The following is a 27242-nucleotide window of genomic DNA, read 5'->3' as shown; positions in this document are numbered from 1 at the left end:
GCTTCAGAGCATCAGCGTGTGTTTCTGTGGAGATACAAACTGTGTGTGTACAGCTGAACATCTATGTCCAGAATGGCTGCCTGAGTAGCTGAAATTACTCATTAGCAGTCCACAGACTTCTGAACATGGAGGGGGTCATCACGATCAGGGACAGCTCTCATAGATACAAATAAATAAGCACTAACATAAACTGAGCAAGTGAGGGGAAGTCCTGAGTAAGGGCGGGAGGGGGGATCTGAGTAAGGGTGGGAGGGGGGATCTGAGTAAAGGTGGAGGGGATCTGAGTAAAGTTGGCTGGGATCTGGGTAAGGGCGGAAAGGATCTGAGTAAGGGCGGGAGGGGGGATCTGAGTAAAGGCAGAGGGGATCTAAGGAAGGGCGGGAGGGGGGATCTGAGTAAAGGAGGAGGGGATCTGAGTAAGAGCGGGAGGAGATCTGAGTAAGGGCGGAGGGGATCTGAGTAAGGGCGGGAGGAGGGATCTGAGTAAGGGTGGGAGGGGATCTGAGTAAAGGCGGATGGGATCTGAGGAAGGACGGGAGGGGATCTGAGTAAAGGCGGAGGGGATCTGAGTAAAGGTGGCCAGGATCTGGGTAAGGGCAGAGAGGATCTGAGTAAATGTGGAGGGGATCTGGGTAAGGGCGGAGGGGATTTGAGTAAAGACGGAGGGGATCTGAGTAAGGGCGGAGGGGATCTGAGTAAGGGCGGGAGGAGGGATCTGAGTAAGGGCGGGAGGAGGGATCTGAGTAAGGGCGGGAGGGGATCTGAGTAAGGGTGGGAGGGGATATGAGTAAAGGCGGAGGGGATCTGAGTAAGGACGGGAGGGGATCTGAGTAAAGGCGGAGGGGATCTGAGTAAAGGTGGCCAGGATCTGGGTAAGGGCGGAGAGGATCTGAGTAAAGGTGGAGGGAATCTGGGTAAGGGCGGAGGGGATTTGAGTAAAGACGGAGGGGATCTGAGTAAGGGCGGAGGGGATCTGAGTAAGAGCAGAGGGGATCTGAGTATAGGCGGAGGGGATATGAGTAAAGGTGGCTGGGATCTGGGTAAGGGCGGTGGGGATCTGAGTAAGGGCGGGAGTGGATCTGAGTAAGGGCGGGAGGGGGGATCTGAGTAAGGGCAGAGGGAATCTGAGTAAAGGCGGGAGGGGTGATCTGAGTAAGGGAGGAGGGGATCTGAATAAGGCTGGAGGGGATATGAGTAAGGGCGGGAGGAGAGATCTGAGTAAAGGTGGGGGGATCTGAGTAAGGGCGGGAGGGGAGATCTGAGTAAAGGCGGAGGGGATCTGAGTAAGGGCAGGAGGGGAACTGAGTAAGGGCGGAGGGGGGGAACTGAGTAAGGGCGGGAGGGGGGGATCTGAGTAAGGGCGGGAGGGTGGATCTGAATAAAGGCGGAGGGGATCTGAGTAAGGGCGGGAGGAGAGATCTGAGTAAAGGTGGGGGGATCTGAGTAAGGGCGGGAGGGGAGATCTGAGTAAAGGCGGAGGGGATCTGAGTAAGGGCAGGAGGGGAACTGAGTAAGGGCGGAGGGGGGGAACTGAGTAAGGGCGGGAGGGGGGGAACTGAGTAAGGGCGGGAGGGGGGGATCTGAGTAAGGGCGGGAGGGTGGATCTGAATAAAGGCGGAGGGGATCTGAGTAAGGGCGGGAGGGGGGATCTGAGTAAGGGTGGGCGGGGAGATCTGAGTAAAGGCGGAAGGGATCTGAGTAAGGGTGGGAGGTGGGATCTGAGTAAAGGTGGAAAGGATCTGAGTAAAGGTGGCTGGGATCTGAGTGAGGGTGGAGGGGTTCTTAATAAGGGCGGAGGGGATTTGAGTAAAGGGCGGAGAGGATCTGAGTAAGGGTTGAGGGGTTCTGAATAAGGGCGGAGGGGATTTGAGTAAAGGCGGAGGGGATCTGGGTAAGGGCGGAGGGGTTCTGAATAAGGGTGGAGGGGTTCTGAATAAGGGCGGAGGGGATCTGGGTAAAGGGCGGAGGGGATCTGAGTAAGGGCAGATGGGATCTGAGTAAGGGTGGAGGGGATCTGAGTTAAGGCAGGAGGGGATCTGAGTAAAGGCAGGAGGGGATCTGGGTAAGGGTGGAGGGGATTTGAGTAAAGGGCGGAAGGGATCTGAGTAAAGGTGGAGGGGTTCTGAATAAGGGCGGAGGGGATTTGAGTAAAGGGCGGAGGGGATCTGAGTAAGGGTGGAGGGGTTCTGAATAAGGGTGGAGGGGTTCTGAGTAAAGCCGGAGGGGATCTGGGTAAGGGCAGAGGGGATCTGAGTAAGGGCAGATGGGATCTGAGTAAGGGCGGAGGGGGTCTGAGTAAAGGCGGAGGGGATCTGAGTAAAGGCAGGAGGGGATCTGGGTAAGGGCGGAGGGGATCTGAGTAAGGGCGGATGGGATCTGAGTAAGGGCGGAGGGGATCTGAGTAAAGGCGGTGGGGATCTGAGTAAAGGCTGAGGTGATTTGAGTAAGGGTGGAGGGCACTGAGTAAGGGCAGAAGGGGGACCTGAGTAAGTGCGGGAGGGGATCTAAGTAGAGGCTGGAGGGGACCTGAGTAAAGGTGGAGGTGATTTGAGTAAGGGTGGAGGGCACTGAGTAAGGGTGGAGGAGATCTGAGTAAAGGCGGAGGGGGGATCTGATTAAGTGCGGGAGGGGATCTAAGTAAAGGCAGGAGGGGATCTGAGTAAAAGAGGAGGGGATATGAGTAAGGGCAGAGGGGATTTGAGTAAGAGTAGAGGGGATCTGAATAAGGGGGGAGGGGATTTGAGTAAAGGGCAGAGGGTATCTGAGTAAGGGCGGAGGGGATCTGAATAAGGGCGGAGGGAATTTGAGTAAAGGGCAGAGGGGATTTGAGTAAAGGGCAGAGGGGATCTGAGTAAGGGCAGAGGGGATCTGAGTAAGGGTGGAGGGGATCTGAGTAAGGGTGGAGGGGATTTGAGTAAAGGGCAGAGGGGATTTGAGTAAAGGGCAGAGGGGATCTGAGTAAAGGCGAAGGGGATCTAAGTAAACGTGGAGGGGATGTGAGTAAGGGCGGAGGGGATGTGAGTAAGGGCGGAGGGCGCTGAGTAAGGGTTGGGATGCTGAGTGTGTCTGTGTGCTGCTTCAATTGGGAGCTGCTAATTACCAGCCTCAGATTAGCCTCAGGGAGGAGATGCCTGTAAACAGCTAAGTGTGTGTGGCTGCTTTGTGGACCACTGTGGACCACCTTCCTTCAATTCAGTGAAGGCAGGTCCACAGAGCTTCATCAGCAGCAGTCTCTGCAGCAGAGTGGAACAGATGCTCAAACAGGACACAGTGATGTGCACAAGGGTCTTCTTCTGGACTGGACACAGCTGGACTGGTCAGCTTCTGTTGTTTTGTGTGTGTGTGTGTGTGTGTGAGAGTGTGAGTGAGAGAGAGAGAGTGAGGTGTTAAAACTGCATCATACTGTGTGATTGTAGGTCCATCACTGCATCTGCTTCACCTGGAGGCCTCGACCCCCACCTCGCTCCATCCTCTCTCGCTCTCTCTCTCCCACACACACACACACACATACTTCCCTCTCTCTCTCTCTCTCATTCTCATTCCCCTTTTTCATCCCTCTCTTCTCTTTCTTTCTCTCCTTCTGTCTATTTCCTCCCTCTCTCTTTTACTGTTTTCTGAAAGAGGGATGCAGGGATTTTTTCCTGCAGCAGCGTGGGTGGAGACTATTATTTATTCACACCTCTATTTATGATTCCTATTATCCCTGCAGTTCACTGTGGAGAGCTGTGTGTGTGTGTGTGTGTGTGTGTGTGTGTGTGTGTGTGTGTGTGTGTGTGTGTGTGTGTGTGCACGTGCACTGTAGCCCTCACACACTCACTCAAACACACACTTGAAGGTATTTTGGCAAACACTAAATATGGACAATCAAATATTCATTCATTCTATGCTTCTGACAAGTAGAGACTGAGGTATTATACACACACACACACACACACACTGATGTTTATCAGTGATTGTATATATAGCACACAGCCAGCAGGCCTCTGATCTAACATTAGTGTTTAGTGTTCTCCTCCAAGCTTGTTGAGCTACAATGAGCTACATTGTGTTTAGAGCAATTTGAGAAGCGGTGGACCTTCATACGTCTCACTTAGTGTAAGCTATGTACACAGATCAGCCACAAGATTAAAACCTTCAGGTGGTGAAATGGTAACAGCGATCATCTGGTCACAGCGCCCCCTGTGGAGAGGTGGAGTATATCAGGCACTGAGTGAACATTTCCTGAAAATGTCTTGAAAGTGGGAGAGCGTAAGGATCTGAGCCACTTTGACCAGGGTTGGTCTTAATGTTTTGGTCAGAGAGTATCACTAATCCAGCAGGTCCTGTGGGGCATTCTGTGATATGTAGTGGATAGTACCTATCAAAAGTGGTCCACAGAAGGGCAACTGGAGAACTGACTGAGGTAAAGACAGGAAGTAAAAGGGTCAACAAGTTCACTGAGCCTTGGACCCACTGGTGCTACAGGCATGAGAACCAAAAGTGGCCCACATATTAATTAAGCCCACTCGGCTCTTATGTTTCAAAACACATCTGGCCACCTCTGGCAAAGCTATGGCAGTGCTGGTCATGGCAAACTGGACGTGAGGCAAAAGTGCACCAAATTAAGCACACCCCTGGGAATGTGGTGGTCTGCTCAAAGGTGATCCAAGTGGCTAGTGGAGCTTGGAAATGGCTATGGGTCAAACCTGGGCCAGAATCATTGTTCTCTGGGTGGTTGTGTCTTATGGCGCTTTTCCACTGCATGGAACCTACTCGACATTTCCTTTTGCACTAGCCCAATCGGGTCCCTGGAACCAGCTACAATTGTACTCCCTCATATGAAGCAAGCAGAACAGGGATTTAATGTGATGTGGTAACCCTGCAGAGCCCTGATTGACAGGTCTCTGGCTAATCACCACAAAATGCGAAGCTCGAGCACAAACTCGCAGCTTCTAAAATAAATCTCCAAGATAGAGCAGTGGTCTTTTTTAAATCTAACTTACAGCCACAGTACAATTACACCATGGTGTTTTGTAGAGGTTCAAACGCTCCTTGGATCGGCAACCAACAGAAAACTCCAGCGAGAGCCGGACACTGCAACAAGGAAAACTCTGCTGTGAGAACGGGAATCAGTAAGAACTGGGGCATGGAACCATGTTCAGTCCAAAAACACAAAAACAATACCTGAATACATAACGAGTAAACAGCACCTAACATTACTGCCATTGTTGTTATGGATTTCAAAGCCTGTGGTTCCCGTTAGAGATGAGGATTTGCGACGTCAATGGCTACATTTCACAGGAGAACTGTGCTAGTGAAAAAGTGACCAGAGAACAGTGTGTAGAGCCGTGCCAAATTGAGTCAAGCCGATGCCACGCAGTGTAAAAGCACCATTAGTTGCATAGTATTTGGGCTCTAAGCTATTTGCCCTGTTTAGGATTCAGTCTCTGCTGATAAAGCACTTTGAGACTGGCTCTGAAAAAGGACAGGAGGATTCCATTATAACTCTGAAGCATTTCTCCTTATATATTCTTTTGGACGTAGTATTTTATTTCTAATGACTACACCAACAATCCTCCTCATCACCATCAAATGCTGCAGAACCAAAGCTCAGTTACATCTATAAGCTCCCGCACCAGAGCAGACCGCCCGCTGAGATCTAATCACAGAGCCGTCATGAAGCATACACTTGCCTAGAGCAGCGTAGAGCAGGCCTCGGAGGGTTCAGGCCTGAAAGAAGCTCTTCATAAAGAGCTGGGGGGTGGGTAGTGACAGGGCTGCTTTGTGTCCTTCTGTGAGTCTGCTGCTGTTTAAAGGGCTGGAGAAAAAGAAGCAGAGTCTCTGTGCAGCTCTATGAAGGAAAGAAAGAAACCAGGAAAAAAAAGCAGAAGCACAAACAGAATCCTTTACACAGCTGTCGAGCTCAGAGCTGGACCCAGTGTTCAACAGAGCTCACCTTTCTCTACTGCTCCTGCATTTCTCTCTTTCTCTCTCTCTCTCTCTCTCTCTCTCTCTCTCTCTCTCTCTCTCTCTCTCTCTCTCTCTCTCTCTCTCTCTCCTTTCCTGAAGGAAGGCTATCACACGGGCAGCAGGTACAATAGTTGGCAACTGCACGTCAGCGGCCGTTACCATGGCAACTGGCCATCATCTCGTTACCGGGGCGTTTTATGCCCCTCCCAACTGCAAGAGCCTGATTAGCACCATCCTCCCTAGTCTGACCAGCACAGATGCAGAACTGACCTTAGACAGAAACAGAGTACGCTGGCCTATCCACGTCCTTTCAGACCCACAGTGCTGTGCTGCACTTACAGTGGAAGGACGGACGCCATCAGCTGTGGATGTGTTCAGATCAGACAGGAGTGTGGAGCTGTGATGCTCTCTGTCTCTCTCTCTCTCTCTCTCTCTCTCTCTCTCTCTCTCTCTGTCTCTCTCTCTGTCTCTCTCTCTCTCTGAGGTGAATGCTGTAAGTGCTGTTTATCTGAGAGGGACAGGGACAGTTCTGATGAAAGGCCAGGTCTTGCTCGGTTGTTAGAGGTCTCACATTCTCTTTGGGAAACTCGCTTTTCATTAATCTGCTTTGACAATTCACTTCCTTAGGGGAAGAGAACGAGAAAAATCTCTTTAAGATTTGTGATAAATTATTGAGATAATGTTAATGGAGCCTGAGTTGTTTCACACGACTATAGACAATGTTTAGTATTTTTTTACACATATATACACTTATATAGTGCCTTTCTGGAAACGCAAGGGCACTTTACAGTCAACACTCAATCCACACACACACTGGTGAGAAGTGGCAGCCAAAAGCGCACATCGTACTCTAAACCAGGAACGACCGTCCACCTGGAGGACTGCATCAGGCACTAGATTCACCCAGGATAGAACGCCAGTCCATATCTGAGCACATACACATTCACTCACACATACATTCACTCATTCACATACACAAGAACAGTTATTTCAGAAGCCAATTAACCTAACCTCCATGTTTTTGGACTGTGGGAGGAAACCGGGAACCCCAGATGAAACCCACACAGACACAGGGAGAACATCTGGTTCCACCCAGATGGAACTTGAACCCAAGATCCCAGCTCACCACCAAGCCACAGTGCCGCCCATAATGTGCACAGCTAATCCAGGTAATACGGCAGTAGATTCACTGAACTGTGACGATTTACCCAGTGTGGCCACTTTGCCAGAGAGAGCAAGAGGGACGTGAGAGTAAGTACAGCACAGTAAGTTAATGCAGGAAACCTGACCAAAAAAACTGTAAATAAATAAATAAACAAATAAACAAACGGGATGTAACGCTCTGTTTGGACTTTCTTTAAATGATCCACTTTATTTTGGAGATTATCCTGGAGATTGTGTCTTTAATCTTTTTACTTTCAGTGTAGGCCCTTAGAGGGGACACAATATGAAAATAAATCACTTGTTCAATTCGTGTGAACATTATACTGAGGATCTGGAGCCCACGGACCCACACCCTGAAATAAGACCACCCAGTGATTTTTTATTTGCTCTGCCTAAATCTAAAAACACGTGATCACACCAATCAGGTTACAGGGCGCACTTTGTTAAGCACACTGTCAATGCAGCATCACGGAGTGCCAACGGGAGAGCATAAGCCAAAAGGATGGAAGAAAATCCTAAAAACCCCTGGCCCTATTTAAGTGATTTCTTTGAAATACTTGAGAAGAAAAATAAGTCATTAAGAAAAATATGTCATTTGTTTTAAGTGGTGAGTGAATTAGTTTCTAAGTTGGTCGGTAGATACATGACAATAAAATAGAAATATATGACATAATGTCATGCATCTTTTTTGTAAATTTATACACGCTATGTTTTGGCGAGTTTGTTTATGACCAAAGGCCAATAATGCTTAAGGGTTTTTTGTTGTTGTTGTTGTTGTTTTAAATAAACTTAAGCTTGTAACTAAGTTGCCAATAAATCTTAAACCAAAACTGCTTGTTCACAAACCGTAATTTCACAGCAGTTTGGTTCTACCTAAAGGACATTATTTGCCTCATTGTTTTATGCTTTATGATGCTTTTAACAGACTTCAGTTTTGCATTAATTTATGACAATGTATTGAAATATTAGTGAACCAAGAGTGGCTTTGAAGAATTTTTACCTAAAAGGAGTCAATTTCAATTAATCAAGAGTCAAAAATAATAAAGGATATTAGAGCCATAATACACTATGATAGTTTTACTTCTGATACTTAAAGGAATACAACATAAGAATTGTATTTTTGTCTCAAGCACCCCCTGTCTGCTGCTGAGTGTAATTCACGTTTACAATACTGTTGTGAAATCAAATCATTACCTACACAAACTCTCCATGTCTCTCTCTCTCTCAGACAAACACACACCTCTCTCACTCTCTGTCTCTCTTTTACTCTCTCATTCATCGAGTGAGGTTTACAAAAGTAGTGAATGGTTCTCCGGGCTCTGGATGACGTTGAGCCGGGGGAATGTGTGTAATCAAATAAAATAATGTTGACTAAATGATAAAACTCATATATCGCTCATAACACACACTGGGCCATGTTCTTATGACCATGAAGTGTAACTTTGGTGGTACACTAGTCGTTATATCCACAGCAACAAACAGTAAAGCACTTATTACCAGAATCAATGTCCAATGCTAAAAACTGAGCTAATTCGGTGCTAGCACTCACCCTCGTTCATCAGTAACTCTCAAAACTGGATTATAACACTGTCCTCAACAAAGCTTAGATTCCACAGACATAGACACTTGTAGAAAAGTGAGCCAATCCGGCAAAAGGTAGCAGCTACAAACCAGTAAATTCAGTCCAGTATTAACTCTTGTATGGCTTCTCTCTCTCTCTGCCATATAATGTCCGTACCAGGAATACTGAGCTAGATTCTTCTTGTAGCTAGGCAACCATCCACCTGTGAGCTATGTGCCATTGAGTGTTACCCATTTCCCATGAGAGTCCTCCGCCCTGTGATTCAGAAGTTGGGTAGTGCAGTAAACCATCAGAGGACCCGGTGTAGCAGCCACAGAGGCTCTATTCTCACTATAACCGCTCCATGGAGCATTACAATAATTTAGAAGCCATTATTTTAAGGTAGAAATACTACTTAGTGTTTTTTTAGGTACATTAAAAAGGAAATCCCCCTTACGTTTACTCAACTGAAAATTTAAGGTGTAATATTTGCAATACATGTAATATGTGTGTAATATTTTACTTTGAATATCTGTACTTTAACTCATGTATGTGATTTGTGTACATAGTCCACCACTGACGTTTATTCACAAATGCACACAGAAACATTGAAACACTTAAACACTCCAACAAACAACAATGAGTGAAAAACGGTAAGAGTACAAAGGGAGCTTATAAAGAGGAACATACCAGGAACAGCTATGAAGCTGGTCATGTGACAGACAAGACGGAAAACAGATAATAGATCAATCCCTTGAAGTGTATTTCCATTTACTGCCATAGCAGCTTCTACTCTTCCGGGAATGATTTAGGCTACATATTTGAATGTTGCTGTGGGGGTTTGATGGCATTCAGACACATGGTATAACTACTGAGGCCAGGTTCTGATGTTGGTTGATTAGGTGTGGATCACAAACAAAACTCTAGCTCCACCCAAAGGAACTGTCTGAAGCTCCATCCTTCCAGAGAATGCACTTCCACTGATCTACTGTAGGGGGGTTGCTTTTATTGTCGACTTTTGAGCACTCCAGATACTCTAAAAACGATGTGGAAATGTACAGACATAGTGAATTTTACATAATACCTCCCCTTTAATGAGACAAGGACAGGGTCTCCATTACTTAAAGATGGATGTAGTGCTCAGGAGTGAACCGATATGTGGAATAAGGGGGAAGAATGATAACCATCATTGGTCAATTTGCTTAATTTGCAATTTATTCGTGCAGTTAATTGCACTATAGATTAGATCACCCCTCGATTTGGATCTGGCTTTCAATCAGTCGCGCAGTGATCAATCTACTAATGAGGAGGGAGTTGTAATTGAATGAAACCCTGTTATTATGTGAAGCACTGAGGAGGAACTGTTCAGTTTGGACTCAGTTTGGGGGTCTTATGCCCCATAGTGGATGCTTATTAGAACATAAAACTGCTGATGCAGCTGCAGGAAAGTAGAACTTCAGCGACTCTCTTACCTAACGCACCCCCCGCCATGTCTTCAAACTCATGATATAGTCATAATGAGAATAGTTCAGGAGGACTCCAGGCAGTCAGGAGTTGTCCATAACATGGAGAGATGATCGATAAAGGAGTCATGTATATCACACTGATCAATAGCTCTGTCAGCTGACATCTCTGAGAGGAGCCATGGCCAGGAAAGTGGTCAATAGGCCTGTAATCTACTTTGTTAAATGAGGAGCGGTGAATGAAGACCGTACTTTGACTTCTGTCTTTTTTCTCTGTAATTCCAGTCATTTCTGAGTCTCCCCTCCATCACACACTGCGGCCAAAGCTGGAGGACGAAGCCTAGCACACTTCCTCTGAGACTAAAGTACATCTGATGCTTCGCATCTCTTCTTGTCTTCTGTTCTCTTATCAAATCTTTTTTTTTTCTATTCTCTTCTCTTCTCCTCGGCTCTTTTCTCTTCTCTTCTTCTCAACTCTTTTCTCTTCTCCTCAGTGCTTCTCTTCTCTTCAGCTCTTCTCTTCTTTTCTCTTCTCATCTTCTGTTCTCTTCTCAGCTTTTTTTCTTTTCTATTCTCTTCTCTTCTCCTCAGTTCTTTTCTCTTCTCTTCTCCTCAGCTTGTCTCTTCTATTCTCCTCAGTGCTTCTCTTCTCTTCTATTCTCCTCAGTGCTTCTCTTCTCTTCTCTTCTCCTCAGCTCTTCTCTTCTCATCTTCTGTTCTCTTCTCAGCTCTTTTCTTTTCTATTCTCTTCTCCTCAGCTGTTTTCTCTTCTCTTCTCTTCAGCTCTTTTCTTTTCTATTCTCTTCTCTTCTCTTTTCCTCAGTGCTTCTCTTCTCTTCAGTGCTTCTCTTCTCTTCTCCTCAGTGCTTTTCTTCTCTTTTCCTTAGTGCTACATTGTCTTGTCCTCAGCTCTTATTGTCTGTTCTCTTTTCCTTTCTTCTGTTGCTCTTTTATCAATTCTTCTTATTTCTCTCTTTTCTTTTTCCTCTTTTTTCTTATCTCTCCTCAATTGTTTGTTGCCTGTTTTTTCCCTTCTCACAGTTCTTCAAGTTTTCTTTTAACATCTCTTCTTTTTTTCTCATTTTCTTTGTATCATTCACACTGGCTCTTGGCAGGTCTGATGCTGAAGTGGCAGGAGGCAGGTGTAATGTGTGGTAATGCCTCAATGTGCAGCTCTGGTGCGTGTGGTAAGTGTTGTGTAATAATGTCTGTGCATTTTGAAGCTCACTGATTGGGTGAAATGAGAGTGGAGGGAGCAATAGCTGCAGACAAATCACTAAGAACAAAGCCGTTTGAAAGAAATAATGGAGGTGTAGAGGAGGCAGGTCCAGTTTGTAGGTGTGTGTGTGTGTGTGTGTGTGAGAGAGAGAGAGAGAGCGAGAGAGAGAAAGAGAGAGAGAGAGAGAGAGAGAGAGTGGGTTGTGGGTGTGGGAGTGTTCACCGAGACAAAGGGCTTATTGAACCATGGCAGCTTTTGCTCTGTTGCTTGCACCCATTTAAAAGCTCTATTTCAGTGAGGCTTTTTACTAATCATATTATTGCAGCCACACACACACACACACACAAGAAAAGAATAGAGCCTTACATACTTCACTCCCTCACCTCAGCGATGGGGAGGATAGAGAGAGTCAGCTCTACTGATTCTGCTGATATGTGGGTCATGTGTGCAGCTTAACCCTCTCCTGCCTTCTGCGCCTAGAACCTGAACTGTTGTGGTATAATGAGTGTGATTATGGGTTGTATATCATGCTGGATCACCTGCCCATGCTTTGCCAGCCCTGTGCCCTGTTCAGACAGGATTGTTTTTACATGTGGATGTTGGGTGATGTCATTTTTACCACAGGCTGTTTGTAATGTTTTGGTTGATTTGCCCAGGATTAGATATCCTTGTATGAATGACAGAGAAGGCCATGGCCTCTACAGAGCATGCATTATTTGGATGGCCCTGCAGTGACACTGCTGTAATGTGTTAGTGTGCGTTGTGCTGGTAAACGTGGATCAGACACATTAAGTACCACTAGAGGTTTAATTCTAATTGGAGGAACGTCACAGGTACGTCACTTCCGGCTGACTACTCGCGTGCTTGATTTGAAATTGTTTGCCGTTTGTCGCTGTTTTAGTCCTCTAGACGTTTATTTACAATCTCTATTGCATATTCTTTGGCATTGCTTATCCTAGTGTGCTGTCTTCATCATTCCTAACCCACCGTGCTTCTTAACTTCATTTTTTTTCGTACATATTATTTCTCATTGTTTATTTTTCTGTCTTCATGGTGCCTGCCGAGGAACGAGCCCTTTCTGAGCTCGGCGCGGAGCTCGAGCAGCTCGGTCGCCGGATTCAGCGTCTCTTGGAGAAGCAGACGGAGCTCCAGCGGGAGAAGACGAGACTCGAGGCAGCCCGCGACGCCTCCTACGTGGCCGTCGCCTCTCCGGCTCCTCTGCCGCGGCGGTTTGCGGGGGTACCCATCTACACGCCTGCACCGGGATGGGAGCGCCAGCGTGGGCGTGGGAAGCCGACGCCGTCCCCCCCTCCACCGCAGCCAGTCTTCACTTCCGCCAACCGGTTTGAGGTGCTCAGCTCCTGGCCTTCACCTGCTCCAGCGCCAAAGACTAAACAGGACGGTGTTCTTATTATTGGTGACTCAATAGTTAGACATTTAAAAGTGCCGGGGATAAAGAGTAATGCAACCGTGTCTTGTCTCCCAGGCGCACGTGTCCTGGACGTCGCCAGGCGGCTTCCGTCGGCGCTTCGGCAGCGCGAGGACTTCGGCACCGTCGTTCTCCACGTGGGAACGAACGACATCTCCGCCCGCCGCAGCGAGGTCCTGAAGGAGCACTACCGTTCGCTTCTGGATACCGCTCGGAAGAAGACGGATGCTAGGATCATCGTCTCTGGCCCCCTGCCCACCTACCGTCGAGGATGCGAGGCGTTTAGCAGGCTCTTCGGGCTCCACTCCTGGCTCCTGGATTGGTGCGGCACTGTCGGCGTGGACTACGTCGACAACTGGGAGTGCTTTCGTGAGCGTCCGGCACTGTATCGTTGGGATGGGCTTCATCCAAGCCGTCTAGGATCCGCAGTTCTCTCTGAGAACATTGAGGTGGTTCTGCGCCGGAACTGACTGGTCATTCCCAGTCACATCAGTCAGGTAGGTGGAATGGATAGCGAGCAGGTAAGTAATATTAAAATTTCTAATGTTCCTCCTGACCATCTCTCTACTGCTAGTATGATGAGTAGCATGTCCATATCACCCACTCTAATTAATGCTAATAAATTTTTCAGCATTGAGACTGTGTCTGTTCCCCGCAAAGCTTGTTATCACAAACGCCCAAAAATCAGTTTTAACAACCTAATTAGAATTAACACCAAGGCACTGCAGCGAACGCAATATTTCAGCACTTCCAGCATTAAATTAGGGCTTTTAAATATACGATCTCTAACATCCAAAGCACTCACTGTCTGTGATATTATTACTGATAACAAACTCTATGCATTATGTCTCTGCGAAACATGGGCTAAACCCAATGAATACATTGACCTAAATGAGTCCACTCCCCCTGGCTTCAGCTATTACAGTTGCCCACGAACATCTGGTCGTGGTGGTGGTGTAGCCACAATCTATGACCCTACCATTGACACAACACAAAAATCTAGTTATGATACTAAATCCTTTGAAGTACTTACTCTTAAAGTCACTGCATCAAAAAGGCAGCACTCATTTATGCTCATCACAATCTATCGTCCTCCTGGCCCTTATACAGAATTTCTTTGTGAATTTGCTGATTTTCTCTCAAGTGTAGTTATCGTATCAGAAAAGGCCTTAATTGTTGGTGATTTCAATATTCACTTTGAGAAGGACCATGATCCACTTAAAATTGCATTTGAATCAATTTTGGATGCGCTAGGGTTCACTCAGAATGTTACTGGGCCCACTCATCAATGCAAACACACACTGGACCTAGTGTTAACACGGGGCATTGAGATAAAGAATCTATCCAATCTCTCGCTACATGAGACCATCTCTGATCACCATCTAATCACATATGAAATAGCGTTAAACTTTGATATTTGTCCACAACCACGCTATATTAGAAAGCGCACTATAACATCCTCAACAGTTAGTGATTTTATCAACAACCTTCCAGACCTTACCACCATTTCTTCTCCAACTCACCCAAATGACCTTGAGCTCATTACAAACAACCTACAACACTTATTGTGTACAAACCTAGATAGTGTTGCACCAGTCAAGACCAAACAATTTAGAGAGAAAAGGCTTGCTCCATGGTACAGTGACAGCACGCGTGCATTAAAACTGGCTGCCCGTAACCATGAACGTAAATGGAGACACACAAAACTAGAATGTTTCCGAATTGCATGGCAGCACAGCCTCACCGACTATAAACATGCCTTATCTAAAGCCAAATCACAGTACATCTCTTCCCTTATAGAAAACAACAAAGACAACCCTAGATTCCTTTTTAGCACTGTATCAAATCTAATTGGAAACAAAAAGGAAATCAACCCCATTGTTCCCTCTGATTTCTGTAGCAATGACTTTATGATGTTTTTTAATGATAAAATTGATTGCATTCGCCTCAAAATCCAAAATCAGTCCAAAGTCACATCGGCTCTCGTAGATGAACCACCCGCCAGCTCTGAGGTGCACTTAGACTACTTGAATTCTGTCGATGAAAATGACTTGCTTAGTTTAATTAGCTCATCTAAATCAACTACATGCTTACTGGATCCTGTACCAACACAATTATTTAAACAAATTTTACCTAAAGTCATTAGACCATTGCTCACAATAATAAACTCATCCCTCAACATTGGATATGTACCAAAACCTCTGAAACTAGCGGTAATCAAACCAATTATTAAAAAACCCAATCTTGACCCTCTCGTACTCGCAAACTACAGGCCAATTTCAAACCTCCCTTTTATTGCTAAGATTCTAGAAAAAGTCGTGTCACAGCAGTTGTGCTCTTATCTACAAAACAATGACATTCATGACATTTTTCAGTCTGGATTTAGACCAAATCACAGCACAGAAACAGCTCTAACAAGAGTAACTAATGACTTACTCCTTTCACATGATAAGGGCTATATATCTATTCTGGTGCTGCTTGACCTTAGTGCAGCATTTGATACCATAGATCATGTGATGCTTCTTGATACGCTGGAAAATCTGGTAGGAATAAAAGGATCTGCCCTCTCTTGGTTCAGATCTTATTTATCCGATCGTTACCAATTTGTTTATCTGAATAATAAATCCTCTAATCATACTTTAGTTAAATATGGTGTTCCACAAGGATCAGTGCTCGGCCCTGTATTGTTCACACTCTACATGCTGCCACTGGGTCGACTAATCCGTAAGCATGGGATTCAATTCCACTGTTATGCTGATGACACACAACTGTATATATCAGCCAAACCCAATGATGTTGCTTGTCTACGTAAAATAACAGAATGTCTAACTGAAATTAAAGACTGGATGATGCAAAACTTTCTCATGTTAAATTCTGATAAAACTGAGGTCTTGTTACTAGGTAAAGATACTCAGATACATTCACTCAGAAATGCTGCTATTGATAATTCAACAGTAAAACACAATGCCATCATTAAAAACTTAGGGGTAGCCTTTGATTCGACTCTCACATTTGATACCCACATATCCAATACAGTCAAAACCGCCTTCTTCCACCTACGCAATATTGCCAAAATTCGGCATATTTTATCATTAAAAGATGCAGAGAAACTAGTGCATGCTTTTATAACTTCACGTCTAGACTACTGCAATGCGCTCCTGGCAGGGAGCTCGTGCAAAGCGTTACACAAGCTTCAGTTAGTTCAAAATGCAGCAGCCAGGGTGCTCACTAGAGCTAGAAAATTCGAACATATCACCCCAGTTCTCTCGTCCCTACACTGGCTACCTGTAAAATTTCGCATTGACTATAAAATACTCCTCTTAGCTTATAAATCTCTAAATGGTTTAGGCCCGCAGTATCTTACTGAACTTCTCATACCTTATCGCCCGTCACGTACACTTCGTTCACAGGATGCCCATCTACTCTTTGTTCCTCGCATTAAGAAAAACACAGCAGGAGGAAGAGCCTTTTCTCACAAAGCTCCTCAACTCTGGAATAGCCTTCCGGTTACTGTTCGGGGCTCAGACACACTCTCAATCTTTAAATCTAGATTAAAAACCTACCTTTTTAAACAAGCTTTTGGTTAATCACTCACCTTCAGGTTACTCCTTCTATATTGGTGTTCGGGCTGGTTTTCATATTATCACTGTTCTGTGTTAACCCTGTCATATCACCATAGCTACAGCATTCTTAGTTAGCTGTGTAGTAACCGCCAACACGCTGTCTGTCGCTGGGTTCTCTTGCCTGACCAGTGAAAGCTTTTTTCGCAGGACAAATTTCCCCGTTCTTTACCATGACCCTACTAACCTCTGTGTTTTTATTTGTTCCCTTTGTCTGGCTTTCTTTCTCCTGTCTCTCTCTCATGCTTTGAGATGTCCTGCTGCTCTCCAGGTGTTGCCCTGATCCAGCCCCTGTGTCCTGTACAAGATCCTGTCCTTGTCTCATCTACACTATCATGCTTGGCCATGCTGTTTTATTTCAGATTAACTCTGCACCTAATTTTAACTCACACTGAATCCCTGATCACCTCCTCCTTCATCAGACTCATACATCACTAATATCATCATCCTCACCATTTTCATTTCTGCTTCTCCATCATCACTAATATACTACATTTATATTACTATAACCCCTTCATCGGTCATTTCACTTTTACTTCTGTTCTCTGTTGTGTCTCCGGTGTCGACCCGAGGAGGATGGGTTCCCCGTATGAGTCTTGGTTCCTTCCAAGGTTTCTTCCTCGTGTGCTGAGGGAGTTTTTCCTTGCCACTGTTGCCCCTGGCTTGCTCATAGGAGGCTTGGACCCGGATCTCTGTAAAGCTGCTTTGTGACGACTTTTTGTTGTGAAAAGCGCTATATAAATAAAATTTGATTGATTGATTGATAATTCCCTTAGTGTCACTGCTGGGCTGAGAATAGTCCACCAACTAAAAAATATCCAGCCAACAGTGTCCTGTGGGCAGCACCCAGTTACAAGAGTAGAGGACAATCATAACCCATATATTAATATGTTTATAGTTATTATAATATGCTACACAATTACTCAACTGAAGCCTGAAGCTGCCGGTATCTTTTTTTCTGGGTTTGAGCTTGGTGCTCACCATTTGTTGTGATTAATCAGTTAAAGTTCTTCTTCTTTAATTTATTTTAAGATCAAAGAAAAACCCTCACTCCAGTCTTGATGACATTTGCATTTGAATATTTAAATTTGCTGGGTAAAGGTTTTAGAGGGAGCTTTAGTCTCAGATACAGAAGATTTAAAAGAGAAGATGAATGCTATGGCAGTGCAGCTCATGGCTCAATCATGGAGGAATTAAAAGTGTGTGTGTGTGTGTGTGTGTGTGTGTGTTTGTGTGTGTGCACATTCTAGTATAAGTGTATTTACCTGGGATTATGAAAGCATGTTTTTCAACTATATTTGTTTCACTTTTTGTATATTTACACCTGTTGTATATTTGTTGACATGGTCTGTAAAGATGATCGACATGGTGCATTCAGACAGGACTAAAATCTCTGAGAAACTATGGTAATAATGACACTACCCACTCCCCAAGAATAAATAGATTGTTTTTTCACCTTCTATCAACCCCACCCCTGCTCATTGTTGCCATGAGTGTCTGCTAACTCCAAAAAAGCTGCTCTGCACATATATCCTGCCACCATGCCTCCAGCCTTACTCCTATCTGACAGTAACACACACTGCACATCAGCTGATGAGCTGCAGGTACATCAGACTGGAGCCACAACAAAGCGGTTTGGGGGGTTGTTATTTGTATGCTTCCACACATCTGAAGGTCAACTCTGTAAATCCATTGTGAATACAGGACAGGCCAACCATTATATTCTGTATTCTGAACTCATATCGGAGCGCAACGTTAAAGTTAATGTGGCATATTAACATTCACTAAGCTTTACGCTGTGGAGTGCTATTAAGAATGTTTTGCTTCTGAGCCCCTTCCAAGGCAACAATGATCTGAGGAGTAATCTGTCCTTAGATATGCTTTCAATTATTCCTTAAAGAGTCATTTGAACAATTATTCATTTTAATATAAGAACAGCAAATGGGCTACAATAATCTTCATTAATAATCCGAGCTGTTTGCCGCCTCATTATGATTATTTTCAAACCATTACTTCACCATAGCTTTATTGAAAAAGCAGCAATTAAAAGATTCTCCATTATTTTACCAACTAATATTTCCATATCACAAATGAACCAAATGGCCCAATCACTGCCTCTCATACAGCTACTTCTATCACTAATTACACTCCCATCGTTATTGGGCTTACATACCAATCAGAGGCATTGGTTTCATTAATCACGCTTTCAGACGAGTAAGTAAACATGTGTGTTAGAGTTTTTTGTCACTGCAGCTGCACCCTGGGTATTAATTTATTAGCCCGCTGATATGCAGTTCTATAGAGGAGGTGAAAATCAAAGGAAAGAAAAAAAAGAAATCCTAACAACTAGTTTGCACACAGACCACTTCAAAACGCAAACTTGCAACCAAGGAGATGAACTCTGAGAAGGTGAGTATGTGCTGTGAGGAGGTGGTCTTGTGAATCTTTGCTGGACCATCACTCAGCTGGAGGAAGCAGCCATGAAAGAGTGGCATGTGAAGGGCTGTGGTGGTGGTGGAGGGATGTGAAGATTTTCATTACAGGAAACTGAAAGCAGGCTGAGGCTGAGGCTGAGTGTCCTAGAGAGCACTCTTGATTTCACACTCTGTGGGGGTAGGATGAGCTCCTCTCCTTGTCTCTGCCCATGGTGATTGCTGGCTCAGGCATCTGTCGGCTGATGTGACAGATCTGGGCGGTTTGCCTTTCCCCTCTGATGTGTTAAACTGTTCACTGGGGTTACATCAGCAGTCACTTCAAAAGAAGAAGTGGGCGAACTTTAGTACATGTTCATGCCCACCCTCCCGAGCATTGTGTGCGATGAGTGGAGATTCAGTGAATGGCTAGAAATGGAGTCTAATAATAACTGGATAGAACATTCTGTAAAATTTGGGAATAACAAATTAACAGAGAATCAACAAACCAATGAGCGCCATGGGTCTTTTGAGAAAAAGAAACTACACTGAGAAAAGGAAATAGACACAAAAGAAGGGCATTTGAAAATTAAAGAACTGCTGATGATCTCAGAATGATGGACCGGCCGCCCCAGAGCCCAGACCTTAACATCACTAAATGTGTTTGGGATTATTCCAATTGTGGACAGCAGAGAATGCAATCAACTTTGGAGACTGAACTTTGGAGGTGTGTAAAAATATTTATATCTAAGATTAGCCTAATCCCAGTTAATCCCAGAATGGAAACCAGAAATATATGAAATATTGAATATATTATCTTTCTTTTGTTAGGATCCAAGGACAATCTGCAAGTGGCAGTACAGGTAGCCAGCAACTTATTTGAGGTAAGGGATGTGATTGGCCAAGTGCAATGCGGAAGAGCAGGCTTTGGGTCAGGAGATTTGTGGAAAGCATCCAGTAAGGCCACATCACCAGAGAGAAGGCATTAAATTAGATTAATCTGTGAGAAGGAAGAGGAGGCATGGTGTGCAACAGTAGTGTCATAGGCAAAACAAGGCCACTGGCTTTACTGGGAGAATCTAGAGAAACAGAAGATCACTTGGTAAGAATTGTGCGCAATGGAGTCGTGTCGTATTAGGCTTTTGCTGGAAGCATCCTACAACGTCATTCCAACTCTACAAAGTCATGGATAGTGAGAGGATGAAGACCCTAGTTGGGGATTATGTACAGGGGTTGGCACCTAGAAACATATTCTATCAGCTTGTAAGGTTAGTTTGTCACAGTGTCTGTATACATGGAAACATAATCAGGTGCTTAGAGTATTAGCATGTTTATTGGACAGCAAACACCTAGAGGTTAATGCATTGCCAATTGCTTGCAGTATAAAATGATTAGGTTTGTGCATGAGGGGGTAAATATTCAGGAGCGTGTGCAGGCAAATGAGGTGAAGCGTGTGACTGGAAATTGGACTGACAGATGTAGGTAAAAAACTACAGGTCCCAGAGTGCATTAACTACATTAAAGCCAGACATAATTTTATACTCTGAAAGTATTTTATTTCATAGAGCTTACAATTCCATTTGAGTATGCAGGACATGAAGCTTTCAAAAGGAAAAAGCTGAAGTATGCAGCTGTGTACCTGTAAAACCAGTGGAAATAGGTGTTAGTGAATTTGGAGCCAAGTCTGCCACATCCCTGATTGTGCAGTTCAGCATTAGGGGCTGGAAACTAAAGTCAGCTGTGAAGGAGTTATCAGAAACAGCTAAAAAGTCTAGTAAGTGGTTGTGGATAAGGAGAACACAGACTATTTGGGGAAACTACTACTGTGTTATAGGTACGAGGATGACAAGACAGGTGAGTCGGGCAATGTGTTTTGTTATTGCGGCTACCTGTGATATATTATGTAAGGTTCACAGGAAATTGAGGGTGCGTTAACGGTACCACTGGGGCTAGCTATAGCCTTAGTCACCAGGGAGGCCAATGTGGATTTCCAGTTGTTGAAGGATGGTAGAACTGTAAAGCTGGCTTGGAGGGGAATCTGGGATGGCAGACTTCACAGTTGAGCCATCCGGATGTGTCGTGGGTTTAATTCAGCTAAACACTGATGAGGGGAGGTGCCTACCTGTGATGACCCCTGTGAAGAGATAGTGATGCAGTGGCTGAGATTGGTACATTAGGACTGGGCCCAGTGAGTAAGCTTTGTAGCTGGTTGTTGACTGGGTTAGGATTTATATTGCCAAAGATTACAGGAATGTTTTAGCTGCAGTTAGGAATAAAGTGGGGAGGGTCCTATGTGAAGCTCTAATGGATATGCATAGAATATTCTACATGTTATTATGTGTATGATTCTTATTACTAGGATGTCTGTTAGTTGTTTCAACCACTCAAAACCTTGGGGAGGTCCATAATGCTAAAATATCCAGATAAAACGAGACACTCGACCTAATATTCTGTTCTTTAAAGCTATGTAAAGCAATGTCAATATTTCTAGTCAGGATCTATATTTGCCTGTACATCACAGAAAGCCTGTGGCGTGATGTTTACAGTTCAAAGCATATGCTGGACAAACAAGAGGCCGTGGCGAATCTGAATGAATGCGGCATGTTTCAGAGAGCATTGACCATTAAAACTTGTGCAGACTTGTGTAGGGAAAGAAAGCTTGTAAAATAACGAGTGGCGTGATGGATAACCAAAGAAGCAGCAAAGAAAAAGCTGTAGTGCAAAGCGCCCATGCGCAGGCCTTTCTTTATGTGCCCTGAAACTCAAACACATGATGCAACTGGTCAGAAACGCTGGGCTGGGAGACCAGATCCAATATCTTTTGACAGCCTCAGGGCTCCTCCAAGAAATGTTTTCCACAAAGATGCACTGCACATAGACCCCAAATGACACTTATACACACACGCACACACTCACTCACTCCCCATCTACTTTATTAGAAACACCCACACCGTAATTCCTCTGGTCACTTTATAGTCCACCTGCCTTATAACTCTACTGTATCAGAGTCCTGTTATACACAGTAGCCCATCTGTTACTGACCACTTTATTAGCCCCACTCTACCTCATTATCACTGCTCTGTTTCTGACCATAGGAGCAGTGCTGTCCTGATATTATTTGATGGTAATGATAGACACATAGAAATCTAGAGGTTGCAGTTAGACCCCTGAGTAAATTCTGTAGCTTTTCTGCTCTGGAGCAGCTGCACAAGGGTCCAAGGTCACGTCACCTTGCTCTGCAAGGTTTACATATCATGTTTAGTCCCTAGTTGGCTCGCTTGGAACTACACTAAAACAAATACTGGTTCCTCATACCAGGAGCGGCATAGGTACCTTATAGAAGAATAGTGCCATAGGCCAGTGGGTGTCTACAAACATATGGCCATATAGTGTATATGTTATACAGACTGAGGGCAGAGGGAGTGTATTTCTCTAAAAATCAAGCATGCGAGACATTACCATCGTGCCATATATGATGAATGTATTTCCTGGGATTCTTTAGTCTGGTGGTCTCGGGGTATTACAGCACGCACTTCAGACGAGTCCAAAAACTTTGTGTAATTGGGTCACTGTCAGCGCTCACTGAGTCCTCATCCATCTCTTCTCTCACGGAGGAGAGGGATAATGGAGAAAAAGGAACGATCCAGAGGGATTTCGAAGGAGAGCATCCTTTATTCACGCAAAACATGAACAATGAGTTTAAAAATTCAATTCACACCATTTCCAGGGTTCGACCTCAAATGACGTCTTGGGACGGTCCCTATGATGGTTATAAACAGCAGCTTAGTAAACTTCATTATAGAGTGACATGCTTAGTATTAAAAGCCAGCAGTGCAGCCCCTAATGACCCCTTACTGACCACTGTGATACACAAAGAGGCAGACACATAGTTTGTGAAATGCTCATCATTTGATTACAGGTTCACCTGAGCTATCAGAAGAACATGAACAATACACAGGCTCCTGAGGTGTGCAGTGGTCTAGTTCTTGACGTTTGGCCACGGGGAGATCACAGGTCATCCAAGACCAGGAGTCAGGGTGGACAGGACTGCCCTCTGTCTCCTTCCATTAATCAGCATCATGCTTACGTATGCAAGGAAGGTTGTGTTTGACTCAAACTCCAAGGTTGGAGCAGTGTTGGAGTGACTAGGGAGACTTAGCTAAAGGGTGGAGCTAGCAATTATTGAATTGAGGAGAAAACTGGCTGAATATATTTTTTAATCATTTTTCTTCTACCTTTCCAGGTGTTTTTCCGTGATGGAAATTGAATAATTTCCAGGTTTTCCCTGTTGTAAGGCTGTAGCACTGGGGAGTATATAATCCAAACCGAATTTGAGTGATAGATTACTGCATGGGATTTGTAACTCCAGTGCAAACTTAAGAAACACATTTCACACACTAATGGACTATACTGAGGATAAGGGGGAAATAGAGGAGATTTTTAAGTGAACCATTCACATATTCTCATTTTTTACTTTGACTTTTGACCATCAAAGGCCTCCATATATCACCACTTTAAGCAGGAAATATGACGAGTGTTTTTTTTTTTTTTACACAGTTCTTTTGGGCCTCACTGATTTGGAAAAATGTTGGGATGGTAATTGTTCATCTTGGTTACTTAAAAAATTGCTGATTACATTGTGTACTGGAGAATGGAGAAAGTGAAGCAAGACACAGTGCATTTGTCCTACAACTAAGTTTTACAAATGATGAAAAACTGGACATGGACAAAAGGGAAAAAAGACACAGGGACATAGCAACAGCGTCAAAGGCTACAGCTGAAGGTAAGACACATTGCATTCAAAACAATCATTAGTTGGAATAATTTAACTAGATGATCTATTAGGCCAAGTATACTAGGTTAGTCAGCTCTCTATCTTTAGCTAGTGCTGCTAATATAACTACTACTATTCCCAAATTAGAAAAATATGCTAATTTGTTAGGAGTTATGAGTGAGATTATAAACTCTTAGACCTTGCTGTGTGGAAGCTAACTTGGCTGGCTAGAAAACAGCTAGCTGTCTGTTGTTTTCAGTTGATTTAGCTTTTTTTAGTTCAACATATAACTTAGCTGATGGCAGCTAATGAATGTGTTTGAGTGGTCCCAGAAACTTTGAAATATCTCTTTTTTTTTTAAACCTATGAGACATCTGCCAGAGTCATCTTTATGAGGGAGAAGCTTGAGATTCTAAAATATACCGATATTTACATTCGCCGCTCAGAAAAACTGTCACTGGAGTGGTATCTTTGAAGCTAAGTCTTCAGAATCTTTAAGCCATGTTCCTCACATCTGATCTGAGCTGACAAAAATTCTACAGTATGAATGGCAAAAAGCCATATGACACCTCATGCTTTTCCCTACTAAGATGGGGTCAAATCCAGGTCACTTATAACTTGCAACGTGGAAACTTGGTCTGACAAATTAGACTGAATTGACAAATCCAGTTTGCCTTGAAGTATGAGCAAAGCCTTTGACTGGGTACATAAGCAAATTATGTCATAGTGCAGATACAGGTTTTAAGTTGTACATACAAGTGTACATTTGGTCCTGACTTCCACACTTTGTTGTAATTTTATATTTCAAAAGGTAGGTTTTGAAAAATATAATTAAAAAAACCTATTTTCACTGGGATATTGTATGTAAGTTCATAAAATTAATAATGGGCAACTAAGAGCATTCTAGTACCCATGAGAGTACATTCACACTGTTTGTACGTGATACACAAATATGTACTTGTACTGTACACTGTCGGGTTGCCAGATCTCTGGAGTCGGAGAGCTGTGATCTCTGTGTGGTTGGCACTGTGAACTGGGTGTTTAAGTGGAGAGTTGAGTCTCTAATGGTCTAAATGCTTTTAAAAGTGCTTTTCAATGCTTTTCTCGAAATACATTTTTTGAAGTAGATGATGTGTGCTTTAGGTATCTCTCTCTCTCTCTCTCAACCTATCTTTGTTTTTGCTAACTTTCAAGCAGCAGTTTATTTTTATTATTATTATTATTAGTAGTAGTAGTAGTAGTAGTAGTAGTAGTAGTTTTATGCCTCTGTTTGCCTCAGTAAATGTACAGTAGTTTTCTGTTGCACTGCATTATTTCCTTGTCATTCAATAACATATCATACTGTAAAAAAGGATTTTCTTGCTGTCAGAGTGTAACCTCCATTCTTCAAAACTCTCTGTGACACTCTTTAAAACATTCAAAACTTTTGCCAAGGTAGTGTCGCTGTCACACAGCTTCAGGGCTCTGGGGTTGTAGGTTCAAGCCCTGCCTCTGGTCACTCTCTATGAGAAGTGAGGTGTGTTCTCCCTGTTGTCCACAGGTGTGAGAGTGTGATGACCTGTTATGGACTGGTGCTCTGTCCAGGGTGTATTCCTGTCTCACAGGATGAAGAGCTTACAGAAAATGAATAAATCAATGCTTTTACCACTTTTTACTCCCCAGTTGCCTAGTAGCTGCCCATGGGTCAATGCTTAGACCTCTGCAGGGTGACCTCCATGCTTAATTTTGCTATGTGTGTTTTAAAGTAAGGATCCATTTGATTTATATATGAGTTTCCCTTCAACGCCAGAACTTTGTGTTTGTGAACTTGTAAATAATAACTGTGAGGTGTTAATTTCTTCCAAGAAACTTGAATTTATTTTTGTTTTGAGTCCCACTAATCGAGGCAAAAGGGAGAGGCACATTTTCAAGTTCTCTCTCTCTCTCTCTCTCTCGCTAATATTCTTCATTACTTAATTACAGTAAAGTGGAGGGTGTAAAGGGTAACACTTGTTTTAATCAAAATGGGCTTCCGTTTATGATGGCACTTAAAGTTTTTTGTTTCTCATCAGGAGCCAAGTGCATTTTTTTTCCCTTGAGGGGGAGGGGGAACAGGCCGTCTGAGGTTAGACTTTCACCTGAAATCAGTGTCACTGCATTTAACAGAAAACAGTAGCAGAGAAATAGAACCAGAATAAAAATCAATATTACAATAAATATACACCATAAACTATACGATGTGTTATAGAATAAGCTATACACACATTACATACCTGACATCGGTGAGTGCATATTTCAAACAGCTCAACAGAGTCCACATTTTAAATCACATTTCATCAGGATAAACATCTGTTTTAAAGGGCGGGGTGTTTTACAAGATGCTCTGTTTGCTAATGTACAGTAACTCAAAACACATTATAATTTAGGAAGTACATTTAGGTCAAGCACTCAACAACATTAAAGTAGAAGACAAAAAACATTAAAGAAGAACATAGCAGAAATTTCACTGTCATTAGCAGCAGTTCAGTCTCAGTGAAATGAATATGTACTACATATACACACTACATCATTTTTAGAAAAGTTTGGCCCCAAACGTAAATAAATACAAATGCTGTAATGTGCATGTCATTTAAACCCTAGATTTTATTAAAATAGTAAAAAGACAACATGTTAAATGTTGAAATTGAGATTTTTTTTAAACAATATTTGTCCATTATGTACTTGATGAAAGCATTCATTAATTCATTCATTCATTATCTGTAACCCTTATCAAGTTCAGGGTCGCGGTGGGTCCAGAGCCTACCTGGAATCATTGGGCGCAAGGCAGGAATACATTTGCGCCAGTCCTTCACAGGGCAACACACACACATTCACACCTACGGACACTTTTGAGTCGCCAATCCACCTACCAACGTTTGTTTTTGGACTGTGGGAGGAAACCAGAGCACCCGGAGGAAACCCACGCAGACACTGGGAGAACACACCACACTCCTCATAGACAGTCACCCGGAGGAAACCCACGTGGAGACAGGGAGAACACACCACACTCCTCACAGACAATCACCCGGAGCGGGAATCGAACCCACAACCTCCAGGCCCCTGGAGCTGTGTGACTGTGACACTACCTGCTGCGCCACCGTGCCGCCCTTGATGCCAGCAACACATTTCAAAAATGTGTTTACCATGGCCTTGCATCGCCTCTTCTATTTACATTTGTATGCATTTGGGAACTGGAGGGACCAGTCGCTGTTGTTTTCTGAAGTGAAATATTATCTCATTTTAATGTTTTTTTGTTTCATATTGTGCCAAACTATTCCAGTGGTGACAGATCTAAACTAGTTTAGCTCCTGGACGCTTTTACTAAGGAGCCATTAGTAAATGATGTTATCTGGATGGCTTTGTTCTCTTTTCAATTAAAATTGGCACCAGGTCTGAGGAGGCAAAGGCACAAGCACCATTTTCAGCCAAAAGGATTGTGTTTTGAATGTGTCCCCTGTTAATGCTTGTTGTACTCAGACTTATTACTTTGCTGCTCTTGCTTTTAGATTTTATTACCATTGCGCTCTCTTAAGAATGTGATTTGCTTATCATTGTTCTGTGGTTGTCTTTTGTTTTCTACCTAAGTGTATTGAAAATCTCTGGGCCCCAGAAGTTGTAGAGTGACTTTCACAAA

General features: G+C 43.8%; 1 protein-coding gene across 1 annotated transcript; it reads right to left on the bottom strand.

The window, feature by feature from the left end:
• Positions 1 to 367: 367 nt before the first annotated feature.
• On the bottom strand, positions 368 to 10165 carry LOC136702009 (uncharacterized). Its single transcript, XM_066676819.1, has 3 exons — positions 10147 to 10165; positions 1327 to 2482; positions 368 to 1079 (listed from the first exon to the last, which is right to left on the bottom strand). Exons 1-3 carry the CDS (start codon positions 10163 to 10165, stop codon positions 368 to 370), a joined length of 1887 nt encoding a protein of 628 aa, XP_066532916.1.
• Positions 10166 to 27242: the final 17077 nt, after the last annotated feature.

The sequence above is a fragment of the Hoplias malabaricus genome, chromosome 7 (genome assembly GCF_029633855.1).
Source record: "Hoplias malabaricus isolate fHopMal1 chromosome 7, fHopMal1.hap1, whole genome shotgun sequence".
In the NCBI taxonomy this organism is placed as follows: domain Eukaryota; kingdom Metazoa; phylum Chordata; class Actinopteri; order Characiformes; family Erythrinidae; genus Hoplias; species Hoplias malabaricus.
This window is presented reverse-complemented; position numbering and strand designations above follow the sequence as displayed.